The sequence below is a fragment of the Mus pahari genome, chromosome 2, assembly GCF_900095145.1.
Source record: "Mus pahari chromosome 2, PAHARI_EIJ_v1.1, whole genome shotgun sequence".
NCBI lineage: Eukaryota > Metazoa > Chordata > Mammalia > Rodentia > Muridae > Mus > Mus pahari.
In genome coordinates, this window is record NC_034591.1 from 20,025,314 (window position 1) to 20,046,280 (window position 20,967).

General features: G+C 37.4%; 1 protein-coding gene across 12 annotated transcripts in view; it reads right to left on the reverse strand.

Moving 5' to 3' along the window:
- The window catches only part of Kmt2c (lysine methyltransferase 2C), a 230,490-nt gene that overhangs the window by 137,459 nt on the left and 72,064 nt on the right, over window positions 1-20,967 (reverse strand). For 10 of the 12 annotated variants that reach the window (XM_029534865.1, XM_029534861.1, XM_029534859.1 and 7 more), the window contains exon 3: window positions 4,580-4,721. In XM_029534865.1, coding sequence (XP_029390725.1) covers window positions 4,580-4,721 — 142 coding nt within the window. The remainder of the gene's footprint in view (window positions 1-4,579; window positions 4,722-20,967) is intronic. The other 2 variants (XM_029534858.1, XM_029534862.1) reach the window with 1 other exon arrangement.

The following is a 20,967-nucleotide window of genomic DNA, read 5'->3' on the forward strand; positions in this document are numbered from 1 at the left end:
CCTCGAACTCAGAAATTCGCCTGCCTCTGCCTCCCAAGTGCTGGGATTAAAGGCGTGTGCCACCACACCCGGCCTAAAAAATGTAAAGATATATTAACTGCAACAAATATGCAATACTACTGCACAATATTAAATTACAGGGGACAAGTGAAAATGTAGAAATAGGAATATTCTGCGCTATTTGCTCAAATCTTGAGTCTATTGAATTTATAAAGAAACTATTATACTTAATAAGAGACCTTGCATGTCTTCTCCTCTATGATATTTTTCTTATACTAAACATGCATGGGTGGATGCAACCAACCACCACACCCACCCACCACCCACACACACACATTGTATGTGATGGAGAGGATCTCAGTGTATAGCCATTGCTGGCCTGAATTCACTATAGAGATTCTGCCTCCTGGTCCCAGGATTAAAGGTGTGTTCCACCACACCTGGTCACACTTGTACTTTTCAATAAATGCAAACATTCTAAAAATAGATAACATATGGAGCTGCAAAACCTAATGTATCAGAAATGATCAGTATCATACAAATACTGATTATTAAATCCTTTAATACAAACTAAAGTATGTAAAACACAATGATAATAAAACAAGATGAAAACTTTGTAAAATGAATCTAAAATTCTAATCAAAAAAATAGTTATTCACTTACAGAAATTAAAACTTTAGATGTTGATAATTTAAGTTTTCTCTAAAAGAGATCACCTGAATTTAAATGAAGACAATGACAGAAAATTAAAAGAAAATAAAAAGATTAGGAGCTGGAAAGATGGTTCAGTGGTTATGAGTATTTACCGTTCTTGAGTTTAGTTGCTGACGCCCACATAGTATCTCACAACCATCCACGGCAAACACACAGTACACATAGACACACACACACATACACACATACACACAAACCACATGCATAAAATAAATAAATCAAAAATGTTTAAAAGAAACAGATTGGAATAATACAATGGAAATTAATGAAATAAAGATGACAAAGAAAATGAACCCAATTACTTAAAAATATCTCTGGGAAGGGTTGGAAAGATGGTGCAGCATTTAAGAGTGCTGATTGCTCTTTCTGAGGTCCTGAGTTCAATTCCCAACAACCACATGGTGGCTCACAACCATCTGAAGTGAGCAATAGTGTATTCACATACATAAAATACATAAATAAATCTTTTATAAAAAAAACTCTAGGAGAACAAAGTCGGCAAAGTGCAAATTAATTTCCTATAATAAAAGAAATAACTATATAGACAACAAAGAATAGCCGGGCAGTGGTGGCGCACATCTTTAATCCCAGCACTTGGGAGGCAAAGGCAGGTGGATTTCTGAGTTCAAGGACACAGCCTGGTCTACAGAGTAGTGAGTTTGGGGGAGGGGGGGCTGGAGAGATGGCTCAGTGGTTAAGAGCACTGACTGCTCTTCCAGAGGTCCTGAGTTCAAATCCCAGCAACCACATGGTGGCTCACAATTACCCGTAATGAGATCTGATGTCCTCTTCTGGTGTGTCTAAAGACAGCTACAGTGTTCTTATATATAATAAGTAAATAAATCTTTAAAAAAAATGGTTATTCTTACTGCTTCTTTTTACTATCATGGCAGAAATACTAAGCTAACCTAACTTGGCAACGGAAATAAATAAAAAGCATCTTTTAAGAAGAGAAGTAAAATTATTTATATTTGCTGATGGCAAAACCTAATTGATGTGCATATTCAAAACGCTTGAAGGCTCTACCCAAAAACTGTTAGAACTAAATACTGTCTATTGTCTAAAATCAACATACAAAAATCTGCATCTCTGTATGCTAATAAGCCAGTTGAAAAATCAGAAAATAATCTATTTCACAAAAGCCAATAAATAGCTTATGTAAATTTAGAAGAGTAATAGATTTGTAGAGTTGGAACTACATACATGTAAAGAAAAATATCTTAATCTAAAAACTAAGTTAAAAAGCAAATACAGTACACATGCCTGTAATCCTAGCACTCAGCAAACTGAAGCTGGAGGGTTACATGTGCTAAGCTGGCATGGTCTAACATGATCCTGAAGCAAGATGACAAAGTAGAGAGAAGAAAATAAAGCTGAATCAGACCCTCTGACTTCAAAGCACATCACAAAGAGATTATAAAACTATGTCACCAGAGAAACAAGATAGCAATCTAGGAAATAAAGCCACACATTTACTACCTGTCTATGTTTGCCAGAAATGACAAGAGTACACAATAAAGAAACAGGTAGTTTTCAATGATTAGTGTTAGGAAAACTGGAGAGCCATATGTAGAGAAATAAAACCCTTGTCTAAGACACCATGCAAAATTCAACTCAAAATTGATTAAAGACTTCATTATGAGATCTAAAATTTGTAAAACACATTACTTTTTTTTTTTTTTTTAATTCAAGACAGGATTTCTTTGGGTAGGCCCTTCTGTCCTAGAATTCCCTCTGTAGACCAAGTTGGCCTCAATCTCAAGAACTCTGCCTGCCTCTGCCTCCTGAACGCTGTGATTGAAGGCATAGGGTACCACTGCAGGGCAAAGTACTTTTCTTTTATTTTGAAAATATTTAAACCTCTCAAAATATTGGTGGAAAGTGAACTAAGTATATAACAAGTACCTGGATACTCTTCAGCTAGTTTCACACTAGAGTTAAAGAATTCAGAAGTTATTACAATAAGAAGGTGGTTGGAAGGATGCTCTCACAAATAACTCCTGTGACACATGACACAAAGCATCAAAAGAGCTAAGGCAGAAGCTGGATAAAGTGTCTTCACAAACCATGGCAGTTAAACCAGCGCACAGATCATGCCTTACAGACTATCTTACGGAATCAAAAAAGACCTCAAAGGCTAAATACAACTAAAATGTCACATTGAACTCAGTGAAGACCAGATTAGATGATACTTTTTACAACTAAATAAGACTATGGAAAGGTAATGAGAAAGAGAAAGGAAGTAAGGAGATAATTAAAGTCTCTTAAAGACAATGGCTTCAATCAAGTCAGTAGGCCAAGGAAATTGTAGGTTAATCGAGTATGAACTATGAAGAAGATACAAATCACAGATCCATAAGCAACCAGATAAATATTGGTATTATTTGATGAAAAGGAGAAGAGAGGAAGAGGTGGAATAAAGAGTAGTCTGGGCCCTCTTAAAGGGTGAATGAAGTATCTAATATATTTCTATATGGAAATGTTAACTGGGAAGACAGCAGAGTTTGGATTTTAGGAATTAAACCTCACTGGAAATATGAACTTGTGGCTCATAAAGATACAAGCAAGGCTCACAGCTGTCAGATTAGATGCACTTCACTGAGAATTAAAGAAAGGCAGAGGCAGACATACTTAACCCTCAAAATACAGAAGTGGAGGAGCATCTTCACAAGATTTAACAGAGGATAAAATGAAAAGGGAGGAATACTAAAAGCAAAACAATGAAAACAAAACATTTTAAAAGGCTGAGAATATTCAATTATCTAATATTTTCAGTCTTATTCAGGACTTCAAAATAGAACTTGAAAAATATAAGCCATGAAAGTTAAACTTTAATTATAATTTTTCTTATCATAAATAAAAAAACTTTCATCCAGCAGTGGTAGTGCACGCCGTTAATCCCAGCACTAGGGATGCAGAGCAAGGCAGATCTCTTGAGTTTGAGGCTAGCCTGGGCTAACCCAGCCTGGTCTACAGAGAGCGTTCCTGAACATCCAAACTTAGGAAAGAAAACAAAGAGCAGAGCAGAGCCACTTTTATCACTGTTATTTATTTGTTTTGCGTGTACAGCATAGATGCACACATCACAGCCAGAAGACATTCTACTGGAGTCAATTCTTTCTTTTGACCATGTGGGTCCTGAGAATAAAACTTGAGTCATCAGGCTTAACAGCAAGTGCCTTTATCTTCTGAGCCATCTCACCAGCCCTGTCTCTTTACACTGTTGTCACAATTTTATTTACCTACCTATCTACCTATCTACCTATCTATCTATCTATCTATCTATCTATCTATCTATCTATCTATCTATTTATTGTGAGTGGAGAGGTATACTTTCTTAAAGAATGAAGAGGGGTATGATTACAAGTGTGTTAAGTGTATACATATCAGAAATTCCTTTCTTAAGGTTCCTATCAACTTTTTAAAAATGTTTTTAAGCATTTTACCTACATGTGTGCCTGGGTATTCACAGAGGACAGATGGCCTAAAACTAGAGTTGCAGACAGTTTCAGTCACCATGTTAGTGCTAGGAACCAAACCTGGTTCCTCTGATAAAACTGTCTCTTGGCCCCTGCCCCCCAAATGTAATTCTTACATTAGGAACTCTTGGCTACTTCTTCAGTCAGAAAGCCTACTGCCATCCAGATGCTCATCTGGAATGGCTAGAGCACTATCCTAGCATACTCCCTGCTATCCAGTCACCAAAGTAAATAGCATAGCCAAGGTCTGTGCCAACATCACACAGGTGTCAAACGTAAGGTGACTAAAATGGTAAAGCCCCACCCAGGTTCAAGTCCTGTCTCCAGTCAGTTTACCACCCTTTCCCCTGTAGGTGTCTCTAGTCCAGTTCTTTTCATTGTCTAACCTCATTTTGGCTTCTACACCAACAGAGACCAGGGAGTTTGCAGATTCCTCAGACACAGACCGCTGAAGAGCTGAGACCGGCTGCTTGCTGTTATCCACTTCTGTTTCAGCATCCTCTTCCACAGATTGTTCTTTGATTTCTGCTTCACAGTAAACAAGAGGGTATAAAGAGTCATTTTGAGTTCAATTACTGAAAATTTTCCCTACAAAGAATATATAATAATGGAAAAAATAAAACAAATGACAACACTTCAAAAATATGAAAAGTCCACATACATAATTATTGTCAGCTTGCTAATGTAAAACAATCATCAGCATCATGTAAGCTGTGGTTCACTGTGCCTTGAGGACAAAATACAATTTACTTAGAGAAGGTTCACATTAGAAATAGCTGTTTAGAACCTTATTTTCAGGGTTGTAACAGTTGATCTATACAATAAGTGTATTTTGATGTGGTTCATTTTTTAAGTTTCTTCAGGTTTTGTAAGTTGAGACTATTAATCTGATACAAATGTTATGTATTCTAGTCACTTGCTATCTTAAAAGCTAAACACTTGAATCTGCTGTCTTTTGTTTTGTTTTGTTTTTTTGCTTTTTGAGACAGGGTTTCTCTGCATAGCCTTGGCTGTCCTGGAGCTCACTTTGTAGACCAGGTTTGGCCTCGAACTCAGAAATCCGCCTGCCTCTGCCCCCCCCCCCCCCGGCCAAGTGCTGGGATTAAAGGTGTGTGCTTTTCTTGGAAGCATTCCTGTGAGACTTTTAATATGTATGGTTGTTTTGACTGTATGCATACAGTTGACCACATGCATACAGTGACCTTGGAGGCCAGAGGAGGAGCTAGATCCCCTAGATTGTAGATACAGATGGCTGTGACCCACTATGTGGGAATTAAACCCAGGTTCTCTGCAAGAGTTAACTCTTTAGCTATCTCTCCAGGCCCTGTGAAGCTTTTAAAACACCTCTACCCTCAAAATGACTTTTCTCTTTAAAAACAGAAGTCTATTGTCTTTTATACTGCATTATCAGATTAAAGAGATATTCCTCCTCCACCAAAGCTCCTGACACAATTCCCCATTAAACAAATCCTTGTTTTCTAATTGGAAATTTATTTAGACCTCTCTACACAGTCCCTGAATGAACAAACAAACCTGTAGACCATGTCTCAAGTATCAATTTAATGACCTGATGGCTACTTAAATATTATATTAAAGACATTTCTCTTTGATTCACCTGTCAAACTATGTTTCACCATATGTTTCATAAAATTGTTCATGGGGATCAAATGATTTGAGTCAGACAGGGTGTCACATACCTGTAAATCACAGTTCTTGAGAGGCTAAAAGGACAACCTATTCTAAGTTACCTTTTAATACATAGTGAATTCCAGAACAGTCCATACTATATAAACATCACCAGAAAGAAGTAGGAGGAAGGGGGAGGGAGAGGAGAGGCAAGAAAAGTAGAGGAGGGGAGAGGGGAGTGGGGAATAGGGGGAGGGAGGAAGGGAAGGGAGGGACAAACAGACATGAATGAATGAATGAATGAATGAATGAATGAATGAATGAATGAAATATCTAATAATCTAATGTCTCCTCAGTTTATGTCTTTGACTCCCAAATGACACAGTCTTCTAGCTGAAGAGCTTAATTATTATTCAGATTTCAGCAATCTCCTCTGGGTTTAATAACCTTTAAGCCTATATATACAGTATTAGCTTCTTCTCACCAATATCTGAGATCATGCTTTACAACAAACTAGACATGGCCATCTTAGCATACTTAAAACTTTAACTCTCACATCTCGTACCAGTATTTCAATTTTACTTTTATTATTTTTATTGAGTATCACCTAAAGTCAACATGAAGGTTAGTAAAGTATTTGGAAGAGAAAAATGAATATAAATTCTAACAAAATTAGTGACATGAAGCAACAACAGACTCTGTTTTCATAGTTCATACATCACTGTGCCTTTTTAATGATGGAAACAGAAAAAAATAGCCATAGTTTATAAGACTTATCAATCAAGGTATCCTGACTACCCTACAGACAATTTTTGTAAAAAAAAAAAAAAAAAAAAAAAAAAAAAAACAAAAACAAAAACAAAAACAAAAAACTTAGCATCAAATCAACAAAAATGTGTATTCATATCAAATATAAAGAGATTAAAAATGCAATAATCACAGTAAATTATACATTTCTATGTGATAACTGAACCCATGACTAGATGAATACATCACAAATGAGAAAATACATGCACCCTCAAATAAATACATAGACTGAAAGTAAGTAAAGAACTTGAAAGATGTACAAGATAAAGCATGCCCTGTCAAAACAAAAATTATCAATCATTTTGTGCTCATTCTCATAGCTTTAAGTGGGTTCATAACTGGATCAACTAGAGACCCTCTACACAGCTAAGCATGGCAGTTGCTTAGCAAGTCACAAGACTGGAAGCAACTGTGCCATTTCTCTACCACTAAAAGAAAACAATTTGCTGTTGGTAAAATTATATTTCTCTTTCCCATGGACTTAAACAGACCTAACAGCTAACCCAAGCCACAAAACAATGAAAGCTCTAAGAGGTGGCAAAGAACAAGGATGGAAGAAATCTGGGCTCATAAGCAACTACAGAGATCAATGAAATCTTATAAAACGCAACCTTTCATGATCAACATACTAAATGAAGGTCAGGTAAGCTATCATGGTGGATAAAGACCTTGGTGTGCAAACTTGATAACCTAAGTTCAAATCCCACATGGTTGGAACCCAAGATGAGAAGAGATAACAGATCTCAAAAGAGTGGGACCAAAGAGGGAGAGTTGGAGGAAAGGGGGAGGGAGGGATGGAGAGAGGGAAAAGAGTGAATTATTTTTTTTTTCATACTTTGAGAGAAAATTCATTGTATATAACCTACGCCTATATTTTTGGAGTTTCTATCACAACAGTTCAATTCAAACTCAAATTAACACAGAAATTATTATCAAGAATGGGGAACTGGGGGCCAGTGAGATGGCTCAGTGGGTAAGAGCACCTGACTGCTCTTCCGAAGGTGCAGATTTCAAATCCCAGCAACCACATGGTGGCTCATAACCATCCGTAACAAGATCTGACTCCCTCTTCTGGAGTGTCTGAAGACAGCTACAGTATACTTACATATAATAATAAATAAACAAATCTTTAAAAAAAAATGGGGAACTGGCATAACAAAAACAAAATGGTTTATCATGAAACATTAACAATGAGATGTTAAAAAAAAAGTAGCTGGTCCTTTTTATGGTGCTATCAATATATGATGTGACCAGAACCTAAAGTGGTGACTGAGAAAGCAAACACTAACCACAGAACCTACAGCTTTTAGAGAGATACCTAGAAGTCAGAAGTTACTTTATGTTGCCTGCTCTCCTCAGTTTTCCCAATAAGAGAGAAAAGAATCCCATTCTGTTAGCAACTCTCTGCATGTGTATTATATGCAAAGTACTAAACAATGACATATTCCTTAATCTGTGGGATATACTTAGTGCACATATTCTTCCGGGTGTCAAGAAGTAAAGATGAGAGGAATGTACACATAAAATGGGCACAAGGACAATGCTTTAAAAGCTGTAAATATGAATGTGCATGTACCCTGTGGGTAGGTTTGCTTATCTTTAAGAAATAGATTCAGGCCGGGCAGTCATGGTGCACACCCGAGAAACCCTGTCTGGAAAAACCCAAAAAAAGGAGGAGGGGGAGGGGGAGGGGGAGGGAGGGGGAGGAGAAGGAGAAGGAGAAGGAGAAGGAGAAGGAGAAGGAGAAGGAGAAGGAGAAGGAGAAGGAGAAGAAATAGATTCAGAACCATTTCTTTCTCAGGCCAATGGCTCTATCCAGGATCCTAACATGGACTTGCTAATAAAAATGAAGGACTTTTAAACGTGGGTTTTATTCCTGATTAGATTTTTCTTGTTTGACTTTTTATTCTTTAATCAATAAAAAAAAAATTTCTAACTGCTTCCTAGAAAGCAAAACCTCCAACCACAGCCGGGCGTGGTGGCGCACGCCTTTAGTCCCAGCACTCAGGAGGCAGAGGCAGGCGGATTTCTGAGTTCGAGGCCAGCCTGGTCTACAAAGTGAGTTCCAGGACAGAGAAACCCTGTCTCGGGGGAAAAAAAAAAAAAAAAAACTCCAACCACAAAACGTAATAATAGGTACCCCTAAATGTTTCTATCTTACACTCTTCCTGTGTAGAGTGAGTTAGATCTTACCATCTGCCCCACTCAAGGCAGGATGCAACACACTCTGTGACCAGTATTCTTCTAGTCCTACTCTTCAAAAATTGTCAGAGTTTGGCAGTAAGAAGTGAAACATGCCATGGTAGTCGGGATGATATCAACTAAAGATTAAACATGTGATCTCATTCAGAGCTGGATAAATGACTGTGAAGATCAGTGATAACTTATGAAATATTCCAGCCAGCCATTTGTATAATGGATAAACCAGACACTAGCCCAATAAAATAGTACAAGTTCATTTAATTGGCCACTTTTTACTTTTCATAAGGTTTTAAATGTTCAGTTACATGTAGTCCACTTTGTAAAAGACAGAACAATTTTCATGTCTGAAACTGGGGGGGGGGGGCAGGGGGGGATAGAACATGAACAATGTCTCAGCCCCTAAAGCCCTGCTAAACAAGAATTAAGACTTGAAGTCAGATCTCAAGAATCCACATAAAAAGCCTACAATCCCATCATTTGGGAAGAGAAATAAGAAGATCCTTGGAACTCATAGCCAATTGGTAGTCTGATTTAAACTGACCCTGTCTCAAAAATCAATGTGTGGGGGTGCCAGGTAAGTGATGCATGTCTTTAAGCCAGTCTGCTCTACGTACTGAGTTCCAGGACAACAAGAGCTACATAGTGAGACTCTATCTCAAAAAGAAAGGATAAAAAAGCAGGAACCAAGTATGGTGGCACACATACTTTAATCAAAGCACTTAGGAAGCAAAGGCACATGATCTCTTTGAGCTCAAGGCCAGCTTGGTCTGCATTAGGAGTTCCAAGACAGCCAGGGCTACACAGTGAAAATACACAAGCAAACAAGTACACCAATGTAGCAATCAATAGAGTAAAACACTGGTCATCAACCTCCTGTGTATATCAATCATTACCTCCTATGGACACAGTTGTTGCCCATGGGTGGATACAGTCCCCTCCTACAATGGTTAGTTTTAATTATCAATTTTATACAACCTATAATCATCAGGAAAAAGTCTTGATGAGGAATTATCTAGACCAGGTTGGCCTGTGGCCATATAGGTAGGGGATTATCTTATTTAATTGTCCATTGTCGTAAGTACCATTCCCTTAAGAGAAGAAAAATAGCAGAGCTGCTTGAGAGATGGTTCCGTGGTTAAGAGTGCTTATTGCATCAAAACATGGCAACTCGCAACCACCTGTAGCTCCCAATCCAGGAATTCAATACCCTCTTTGACTTTTGAGAACACCAGGCATGTAAGTGGTACACAGACTTACATGCAGACAAACCATCCATTCACATAAAATAAAAATAAATGATCTTTAAATACAAGTAATCCAAATCACTAATGAAAAATATATTTCTAAAAAAATAAGAAAGCTGTGATCAAGCAAACAAGGATACACTCTCTCTTTGCTCCTGACAATGTCGATACAAAGCTCAAGCTCTAGCCTTGACTATCCCAAAACAACAGACAGTAAAGTTGGATTGTGAGTCAAATAAGTCCTCTTCTTCCCTATGTTGTCCTGCGTCAGGGTATTATCCCAACAACAGCAATGAAGCCAGACACTTCCCAACTCTAAACCTGGCCTAAATAAAAATACTCAGTTCCACTTAGTCACAAAATTCTCTATAGCCAAAAAGGGGGGGGGGGGGCCGCCTAATTAATTTTCTATCCACTAGGTGGCACATGTGCCATGTAACTAGACTACAGAAGAACCTAATTCCCAGTAAGGAAGCTTCTAAAAGAACTTAAGTATCTATATTTCATGAAATATCACTGGCTATATGGCATTTAGGAGATACAAAGAAAATTAAATCTGACCTCTAAATTTATGAACTTATACATCGTATCAATTCTTTAACACCTCTACAACTCTTTTTTTTTTTTTTTACCTCTACAACTCTTGATGAACCCTAAAGAATTAGGTTTAAGACAAGAGAAAGTTTAAGTCAACAATGGCTTAAAATCTAATCATACACAATAAACAGACTCTTTAACTCAGCCATGAACCATAGGACCATGACAAGTTACTGAACTTTGTTTTCAAAAATCAAATCGATAATGACTCCTAAAATAAAGCAATCCTTCAGATCAAAAAATATAATGGATGAATCCAAGTGTAAACATGAAGTTGTTATTAAGTATGAGTACGCAGTTGTTATTCTGGCTGTACACATTCACACAGTATGTTTTATATTGTCTTGCTCATCTCACCTACAGCTTATCTTCCTCATGTATACTAAACAGCTACTCAATGAATTGTACCTGTGGCTCTTGATGTACGACCACAAATTATCTAAAATTGGTTTAGGATGTAAAAGAAAGAACACTCCTGACTTTGTGCTAAGAAGTTAACATTTCATTTCTTATTTAAAAAAATAATTTAATTTTTATGTTTATGAATACACTGTAGCTGTCTTCAGACACAACAGAAGAGGCATCGGATCTCACTACAGATGGTTGTGAGCCACCATGTAGTTGTTAAGAATTGAAATCAGGACCTCCAGAAGAGTAGTCAGTGCTTTTAAACACTGTGTGCCATCTCTTTAGCTCAATATTTCATTTCTTTATAGCAATTATTTATAACAAGATTATAACTACATACAATACACTGTATACAAATAAAGTAGATACAAAAATAAAATCAGGATACCTAGTCTTCAAAAATCTCTCTCAGAAAAAGAAAATGGTAGCAGGAATGGTAACTGACATGATAGAAGTATGCTCATTTAAGCTGGGAATGTAACTTGGTTAATATAATATTTGCCTAGCATACAGAAAGCATTGTATTTAATCCTTAGCACCATACTAAACCAGCCATGCCTATCACCCCAGCACTCAGGAGGGAGAATAAATTTGAGCATACCCTACGGCCCTATCTTTAAAAAGAAAAAGGGAAAAACCATGGGGGAGGGGGCTGGGAGGAAAGGGGGTCATGCATGGAGAGATTGCTCAGAGGTTAAAGCAAACATATCTGGTGCTTCCAACCACTGGTCACTCCAACTCTGGAGGATCCAGTGCCTCTGTCATCTGATGGCAAATGCACTCATTTCCACATACTCAAACATGGATAACACAAACACATAAAATAATTAAAATAAAATAATCATAATGGGCAATAATAGCCTATGCCTTTAATCCCAGTATTCTAGAAGCAGAGGCAGGTGGATCTCTATCAGTTTGAGGCCAGTATGGTCTATATAGTGAATTCCAGGACAGCCAACACTACCTAAAGAAAACACTGTTCAAAAAAAAATTTTAAATAAGATAAACTTTAGTATGTGCATAGTATAATGAGGTTAAAGGAAGAAGTAAATAATGTGCATAATAAGAGCAGAAGCCCAATGATAAAAATTGACTAGCAGTTCTCTGACTCCCCACTTTTAAAAAAAGGAGCAGTCCCTGACAGAGAACCAAAAGGCTCAGTCAGCAACGTGATCATCATGTCAGCGTGCATTCAGATGGCAAGTACCCACGGAAAAGCCAGGGGTTCACCACCTGTACATCCAGAACCAGGAGGTAAGTTACAAGTAGACCCCTAGAGAGATAGACACGCAACACAGAAAAATGACTGTCCTTCAGCTTCACTAAAACTAATTGAACTCAGGAATTCCTTAAAATGTGAAATGAAGAGCAACTGAAGAAGATAATTGACATTGACCTTAGATTTCCACATGTACCTTACTGTGCAAGCACACACACTAACACCACATATACATGCACACACCCTTATATACACACATACCTTCCAATATGACATAAAAGATGGCTCAGTGGACAAAGTGTTTATTAGGCAACCATGAGGACTGGAATTTGGATCCCCAGGTCCTATTTAGCAGCCAGGCAGTCATGGCCATCATATATGCAAACAAGCATACATATAGGTGTGCATGATTGCACCTGTGCACACACAGACACATGCACACAATTTTGTATTAACACACAGTCTATAGGAAAACCAGCAAAGGGGGCTATATGACATGCTAAGGAGAAAATAAAATGTTCAATTAAAAGAGCTAGCTGGACAAGATGGCAAAGCAATGCAATACTGCTAATTGGGAGGCTGAGAGAAGAGAGATCTTGCCTCCTAAAATGGAGAAAAACAAACAAACAAAACCATAAAAGGCAAAGGACAGCATCATAGTTACAGCAAGAGTTGCTATGGGTCTAGAAAGGTAGCTGAGTAAGTTTAAGAGACTTAAGAACCCTTGCATATGACTGGAGTTCAGCTGCCAGCACCAATGTTGGGTGACTCACAACCACCAACGTAACACCAGCTCAAAGGAGGGATCTGATGTCTCTGGTGTCTTGTACACATACCAACACAGACACACATACACATAATTAAAAATAAAATTATTGAAAGAAGAATCATTTTCATCATATTTAATATAAATGTACTAGCTGTCAAATGGATTAAAAACATGAGCCAACTCTATAATGCTAAGAACAAACCTACTTTGAAAAAACACATGTAAATTGATAGTAAATAAGTGAAGAACTATATCCTATACTCACAGTACACTGCTGATGAGAATGCAAAATGGTACAGACACTTGACACTACAGGGGTATTTACAAAACTGAACAATTCCAATCATATAATCCAACAATCATGCTACTTAATATTTACCCAAATTGGTTTAAAATATGAATACACGGAAAAAAAAAATGTCGATTGTAGGTCTATGTGGTAAACCTTTGAAATTATCAATAGGTGGATGATTTAACAGTGGAAGATTATTTAGTGACAGACCAGTCATTAAGAAGTGCACTATAAGCTGGGCGTGGTGGTGCACGCCTTTAATCCCAGCATTCGGGAGGCAGAGGCAGGCAGATTTCTGAGTTCGAGGCCAGCCTGGTCTACAAAGTGAGTTCCAGGACAGCCAGGGCTATACAGAGAAACCCTTTCTCGGGGGGAAAAAAAAAAAAAAAAAAAAAAAGACGTGCACTGTAGATAACACGTACAATTTCAAGCCAAAGAAGGCTAAGGCAAAAAGATTGCCTTGAGTTTGAGGCCAGTGTAAGGTATGTATTAAGTTCCAGGCCAGCCTGGGCTACAGAAAACATGGGAGTGGGGTGGAGGGCGGGGAGGGCGGGGATGGAGAGGGAAAGGGAGGGGGAGAGAATGAGATCATAACATGGGGCTGGAGAGATGGCTCAGGGTTTAAGAGCACTGACTGCTCTTCCAAAGGTCCTGAGTTCAAATCCCAGCAACCACATGGTGGCTCACAACCACCTGTAATGAGATCTGACGCCCTCTTCTGGTGTATCTGAAGACAGCTACAGTGTACTTACATATAATAAATAAATAAATAACTCTTTAAAAATATATATATCATAACATATGATAGCCATGTTAGATGCTCAGTGCCTTAGTTACTGGCACGCACAACAGGTGGTTCACAGTCACCTGTATATAACTCTAGCTTCAGAAAATCTAACCCATTCTTCTTGCCTCTGCAGGCACTCATACATGTGGCACATGCACATATGTATACATACACACCAACTCGCCCACACTTTAAAAATCAAAAGTAAATTATAAACAGACATTTGCACATTACACCGTCCAACATCTCTAGAATACACATTCATTGTCTCTAGGACAGACCATGTGGCAAAACAAGCCTCAGTAAACAGGGAAAAGAAAATAAAAAGGGTGCAGCATGAATTTTCCTTACTACAGTGAAATAAAGCTTAAAATGAATAAAAAAAATTTAAAGTTATTTACAATGAAAATTTAGAATTTTCTTGAGACAATGAAAACAACAGAGAAAAACCTAGTGGGTTCAGCAAAAGAACTAAGAGAGATTTGTAGCAACCAGTACCTCCCCATCACCAGAAGAAAAAGAGAAACAAAAAACTAGGGTATTCATGTTACTAGAAACAAGCAAACAAGCAGAACAAATCAAACCCCAAGATAGAAGGAAACAAACCCAGACATCAGAGCATAAAATAATAAAATAGGGAAAAGGAAGAGAATTGGGGGGAGGAGGGGAAGGACAGGGAGAGGGAGGAGGGCTGCAGGCTCAGTGGCCCCCACCACCAGGACAGGAAGGGGGAAAAGAGTAGGAATGTTGTCATGGCTGACAGACCTGGTGAGTACAGCTGAGTATAACTGTAAGGCTAGCCTGATATACACAACTAGATACCATTCAGAAAGACATGAAAGGAGGGAGAGAGGGGGGAGACGGGGGGGAGAGAGAGAGGAGGAGGAGAAGGAGGGAGAGGAATCAAAGAATATAGAACAAGAAATGAAAACGGATATATTACACAACTGACAGCAGAAAAAACACCACTACAACTATTAAGAACAACTTTACAGGGGAAAAAAAACGTAAACAGAGTCTGCTAAAAATGAACCATGATAGAATATCACAATAGATCAATATTAAAAATTAAATGTTTATCAATCAGAAAAAAAAATTTCTATCAAGAAAAGGTCTAGAACCAAACTTATAAAATAAAACAAGTATCAATTCTTTTTGAAATTACTTATCAGTCCTAAAGGGGAGGGATTCTTCTAGGTTCCTTCTATCAGACTTCAATTGCCCTGTCTTTTTAAAAAATATGGATAAGAAACATTAGCATACAAGGCACTACAAGTCAATATCACTAAAAAGCATACATGCAAAATGTCTCAAAGGTGGGTGACGGTGACCCATGCCTTTGATCCATGTAAGGGATACTGTGATCATTAATATCTATTCACCAAACACAAGATCACCCAACTTCATAGAGGGAACACTGCTTCAGCTTAAATCACAGAACGACCCTCACACAGTGATAGTGACAAAAACTAAAGGAAATTTCACAGCTAAATGACATTATAAATATTTCCTAAGAAATATTTACAGAACATTTCACCCAAACACAAAAGAATATACTTTCTTCTTAGCACCTCCAAAATTGACAGCATACTTGGACACAAAGCAAATCTCAACAGGTACAAGAAAAAAAAAAATCCTGTGTCCTATCTCAACAACAAAGATTAATGCCAGATATGAAAAACAGAAAAATTATAAACTCGTGGAAAATGAACAATTCATCACTGAATGAAAAATAGCTCCGGACAGAAGTTAATATAAAGTTAGTAACTTTCTAGAATTGGATGAAAATGAAAGCAAAACATGGCCCGCATTATCGGACACAATTGACTGCCTACATAGAGAGAGAGAGATCTGGTTTTAGTAGTTTAATAGAACATCTGAAAGGCCTAGAACAAAGAAGAAATAACACCCAAAAGGAGTAGATGGCAAGAAATAGTCAAACTCGGGACTGATTCAATAAAATGGAAACAAAAAAAAAAATCAATATAAAGAATCAATAAAAACAAAAAGTTGGTTCTTTGAAAAAACCAGTAAGACCACCACACCCCTAGCAAAATTAAGTAAAAGGTTGAGAGAAGATCCATATTATGAAAATTACAGACAAAAGAGCAGACCTAATAACAGACACTGAGGAAATCAAGAGAATCATAAAGATATATTTTTAAAACCTGCACTCTACCAAATTGGAAAAATCTTATTTGAAAAATGGATAATTTCTCAATATATACTACCTAATAATTTTGAATAAAATCAGGTAAGTAATTGTTTTAATTGCTATAACTCTTAGTTAAATATAAGCAGTAATTAAACCTACCAACCGAAAAGAGCGCAAGGTCAGGTAGCTTTTGGCAGAGACTTCTATCAGTATTTCAAAAAAGAGTTACCCCAATATGTCACAAATTATTTAACAACAAAAATCCTTTTGAGGACCCAGTAACTGCCTAAACCACATAAAGAACCAACAAAGAAAGAGAATTATACACTGATTTTTACATAATTAAATATATATGTAAAAATTCCCAATAAAATACTTGCAAACTGAATCCAAGAACACAGCAAAAAGATTGTCTGCCATCAAGCAGATTTCATCCCAGAGATACAGAAATGATTAAACATATGCAAATCAATATATGTACTCACCACATAAACACTAATTGGAATACTCTTTCCATACCTACTGAATCCAGTACTTGAAGTCTTAGCGAGAGCAGTAAGACAACTGAAGGAGATGAAAAGGATATAAAGAGAAGGAAAGCAGTCAAAGTATCTTTGTTGCAGATGATATGATAGTATACCTTAAGTGGCCCTAAAAGTTCCACCAAGAAACACCTATAACTGATAAACACGTAAGTAGCAGGATAAAAAAATTTCACTAACAAAAATTAGTAGCCTTCCTATGTACAAGTGACAGAGAAAGAAATCAGGGAAACAACAACTTTCACAATAGCCACAAATGATATAAAATATCAGATAACCCTAAACAACCAAGTGAAAGATTGGTATCATAAAAACTTTAAGACACTGAAGAAAGAAATTGAAGAAAAAGACAGACTATCAAAGAATAGATGTCCCATGTTCTCATGTTCATAGATTGGTATGATTAATAGAGTAGAAGCTATCCTACCAAAAACAATGAACAAATATAATGCAACCTCCATTAAAACCCAATGCAATCCTTCACAGAACTTGAAAGAACAAATTTCAGCTTCAAATGGAAACACAAAAAAAATCCCAGGATAGCTAAAACATTCCTGAATAACAGAAGAACTGCAAGAGGTATTACCATGCCCCATCTAAAACTGTACTACAGAACTATAGTAATAAAAACATCATGGCCCATTAACAGACAAGTCGACCTATGGAATAGAACTAAGCAACCAGAAATAAGTACACACCTATAGACACCTGATTTTTGATAAAGAAGCCAGAAGGAAATACTGAAAATAAGACAGCATCTTTAGCAGATGGTGCTGGTAAAATTAGGTGGCTTCATGTAGAAGATCACAAATAGATCTACTCATTACACTGCAGAAAACTCAGCTACAGACAGATTAAATAACTCAACATAAACATCTTCAATAAATGGTGCTAATCTAACTGCCTGGCTGTATATAGAAAAAATGAAAATATACCCATATTTGTCACCTTGCACAAAGCTCAAGTCCAAGGGGATGAAGAACCTCAACATAAAACCAGATACACTGAATCTAATAGAAGAGAAAATGGGAAAGAGCATGGAACTCATTGGTACAGGGAGAAATCTTCTAAATAGGAACTCCAGTGGTCCATGCTCTAAGATCAAGAATGGATAAATGGGACCTCATGAAACTCAAAAGCTTCTGTAAGGCAAAGGACACTGTCAATAGGACAAATCAGCAACCTACAAATTGGGAAAAAAAAATCTTCACTAACCCAACCCCACATCCAANAGAGGGCTACTATCCAAACTATATAAAGAACTCAAGAAACTAACCTCCAAAAAAACCCAAACAACCCAATCAAAAAATGGGGTATAGAGCTAAACCGAGACTTCACAACAGAGGAATCTTGAATGGCTGAGAAGCACTTAAAGAAATTGTTTAAAGTCCTTAGTGATCAGAGATATGCAAATCAAAACAACCCTGAGATTACACCTTACACCAATCAGAGTGGTTAAGATCAAAACCTCAGGTGACAGCACATGTTGGCAAGGATGTGGAGAAAGAGGAACACTCCTCCATTGCTGGTNGGATTGCAAACTGGTACAACCACTCTGGAAATCAATCTGGAGGTTCCTCAGAAAATTGGAAATAGATCTACCTGAAGACCCAGCAATATCACTCTTGGGAATATACTCAAAAGATGCCCCATCATGCCACAAGGGCACATGTTCTATTATGTTCACAGCANCCTTGTTTGTGATAGTCAGAAACTGGAAATAACCCAGATGTCCCACAACGGAAGAATGGATACAGAAAATGTGGTTCGTTTACACAATGGAATACTACTCAGCTATTAAGAATGAAGACATCCTGAGTTTTGCATGAAAATGGATGGAACTAGAAAATATCATCCTGAGTGAGGTAACTCAGACTCAATAGGACATTCATATTATGTACTCGCTAATAAGTGGATATTACCAGACACTATTGCACATGCCAGAAAGATTTTGCTGAAGAGACCCTCATATAGCGGCCTTTTGTGAAGCTATGCGCCAGTGCCTGGCAAACACAGAAGTGAATGCTCACAGTCAGCTATTGAATGGAACACAGGGCCCCCAGTGGAGGAACTAGAGAAAGTACCCAAGGAGCTGAAGGGGGCTGCAACCCTGTAGGTGGAACAACAATAGGAACTAACCAGAACCCCCAGAGCTCCTGCCTCTAGCTGCATATGTGGCAGAAGATGACCTAATTGGCCATCATTGGGGAGAGAGGCCCCTTCGTCTTGCAAACTTTATATGCCCCAGTACAGGGGAAGGCCAGGGCTAAGAAGTGGGAGTGGGTGGGTGGGGGAGCAGGGGCGGGGGAGGGTATAGGGAACTTTCGGGATAGCGTTTGAAATGTAAATTAAGAAAACATCTAATAAAAAAAAATGTAGAAGAAGAAAAAGAAAGTCTCAGGTGCCAGGGATATGAGATACTCCCAGGACCCAATGGAGATGATCTTAATCAAAATGCCCAACAGTGGGGCGATGGAACCTGAAGAGACCACCTCCAGTAGATAGACATGGCCTCCAGTTAAGGTTTGGGGCCACCCACACATCTCAAAATTTTTGACCCAGAATTGTTTCTATCTAAAGGAAATGCAGGGTCAATAATGGAGCAGAGACTAAAGAAAAGACCATTGACAGATGGACCCAACTTAGGATCCAGTTCATGTGCAGGCACCAAATCCGACACTATTGATGATGCTGTGTTGTGCTTGCAGACAGGAGCCTGGAATGGCTGTCCTCTGAGAGGTTCTATAAGCACTTGACTGAGACAGATGCAGATACTGACAGCCAACCATTTGACAGAGCCCAGGGAGACCTATGAAAGAGTTAAGGAAGGAACTGAAGGAGTTCAAGGGGACTGCAACCCCATAGAAAGAACAACAGTATCAACAAATAAATTATTTTAAAGTATCAAAAATAAAAAGGGACTAAAGGACCACACTGCATCAGAGTCTTCAGCTACCATGTCAGGAAATCCTTAGCAAACCAACACCACAGTGATCAGGAAGCAGCAGATGATGCACCTGCACTAGCAAGCATTGTCCATTTCCCAATGTAATTCTAACTAGGTACCTACCTAATAACACTGTGAGCTCTGTGTTCAGGTTGGATCTTACATTGTTAGTTAACCCTTTCTAGAAACTCTCACAGATATATGCAGTAATGTGCTTTACTAAACAAGCGAATTCTTCTCAGTCTAGCAAAGTTCATATCCACATTCTCTTAGGCTTTAATATCCATGGATAGTGCACAGATCAAATGTCCAAGTCCCAGGCACATATTCAGCCACAGACAATGTTATGAATTAAGTAATTAATTAAATTCATTGCACAAAATTGTATGTGTGTCTGTATCAAAATTTCACTCTATCAATAGCTATATATAAAATGATTTTCCAATCAAATAACAGAAATACTGATTTTCTGATTATGTAATATAATACAGTACAAGAAGCCCACATTAATGAAAGAAATAGGTCCTAAAAGAGTACATCTGTCCTAAAACACATTCATCTTGCTCCTAATTTCTGAAGTGATCTTATTTACTCTATGATTTCATGTTAATTCCATCATTCAAGGTCTAATCCCATCTAAAATGCAAGCTCAAGTCCATTCCTTGTCTATTTTAATAATTCTTGTATATAGATATTCTTTGTATGTACAGGTTACATAAAAAATGATTTTGCATGAAGCTATTGGTAAAATCAATAAATGTTGCATAGAACTTTTTTTTCAGTTTACGTTTAACAACTTCAAAAATGAAAAGGGAATTTTAAAAAATATGCAAGTCTACTTACTAATAATGGAAAATTGATGTTATTTATATTTATATATAGTTTAAACATATATTTATATACATACATATCAATATAGATGATTGATAGAGACAGAGATAAATATAAAGGTATATATATATATAGCTATATATATGATATAGATGATAATAGATTTAGATACAGATACAGATAGATGAATATAAAGAGATAAAAGAGTTGTACCATTAAGCAGAATTGTTATACCAATAAACATATTTTTAGTAAGTAGCATTCTATTAGTGCTAATTCAAGCTTGCAATATTCTGTCATGATAAATTTGTGTAAATGATCCCACCAAATAATCTACTTCTCTCCTCT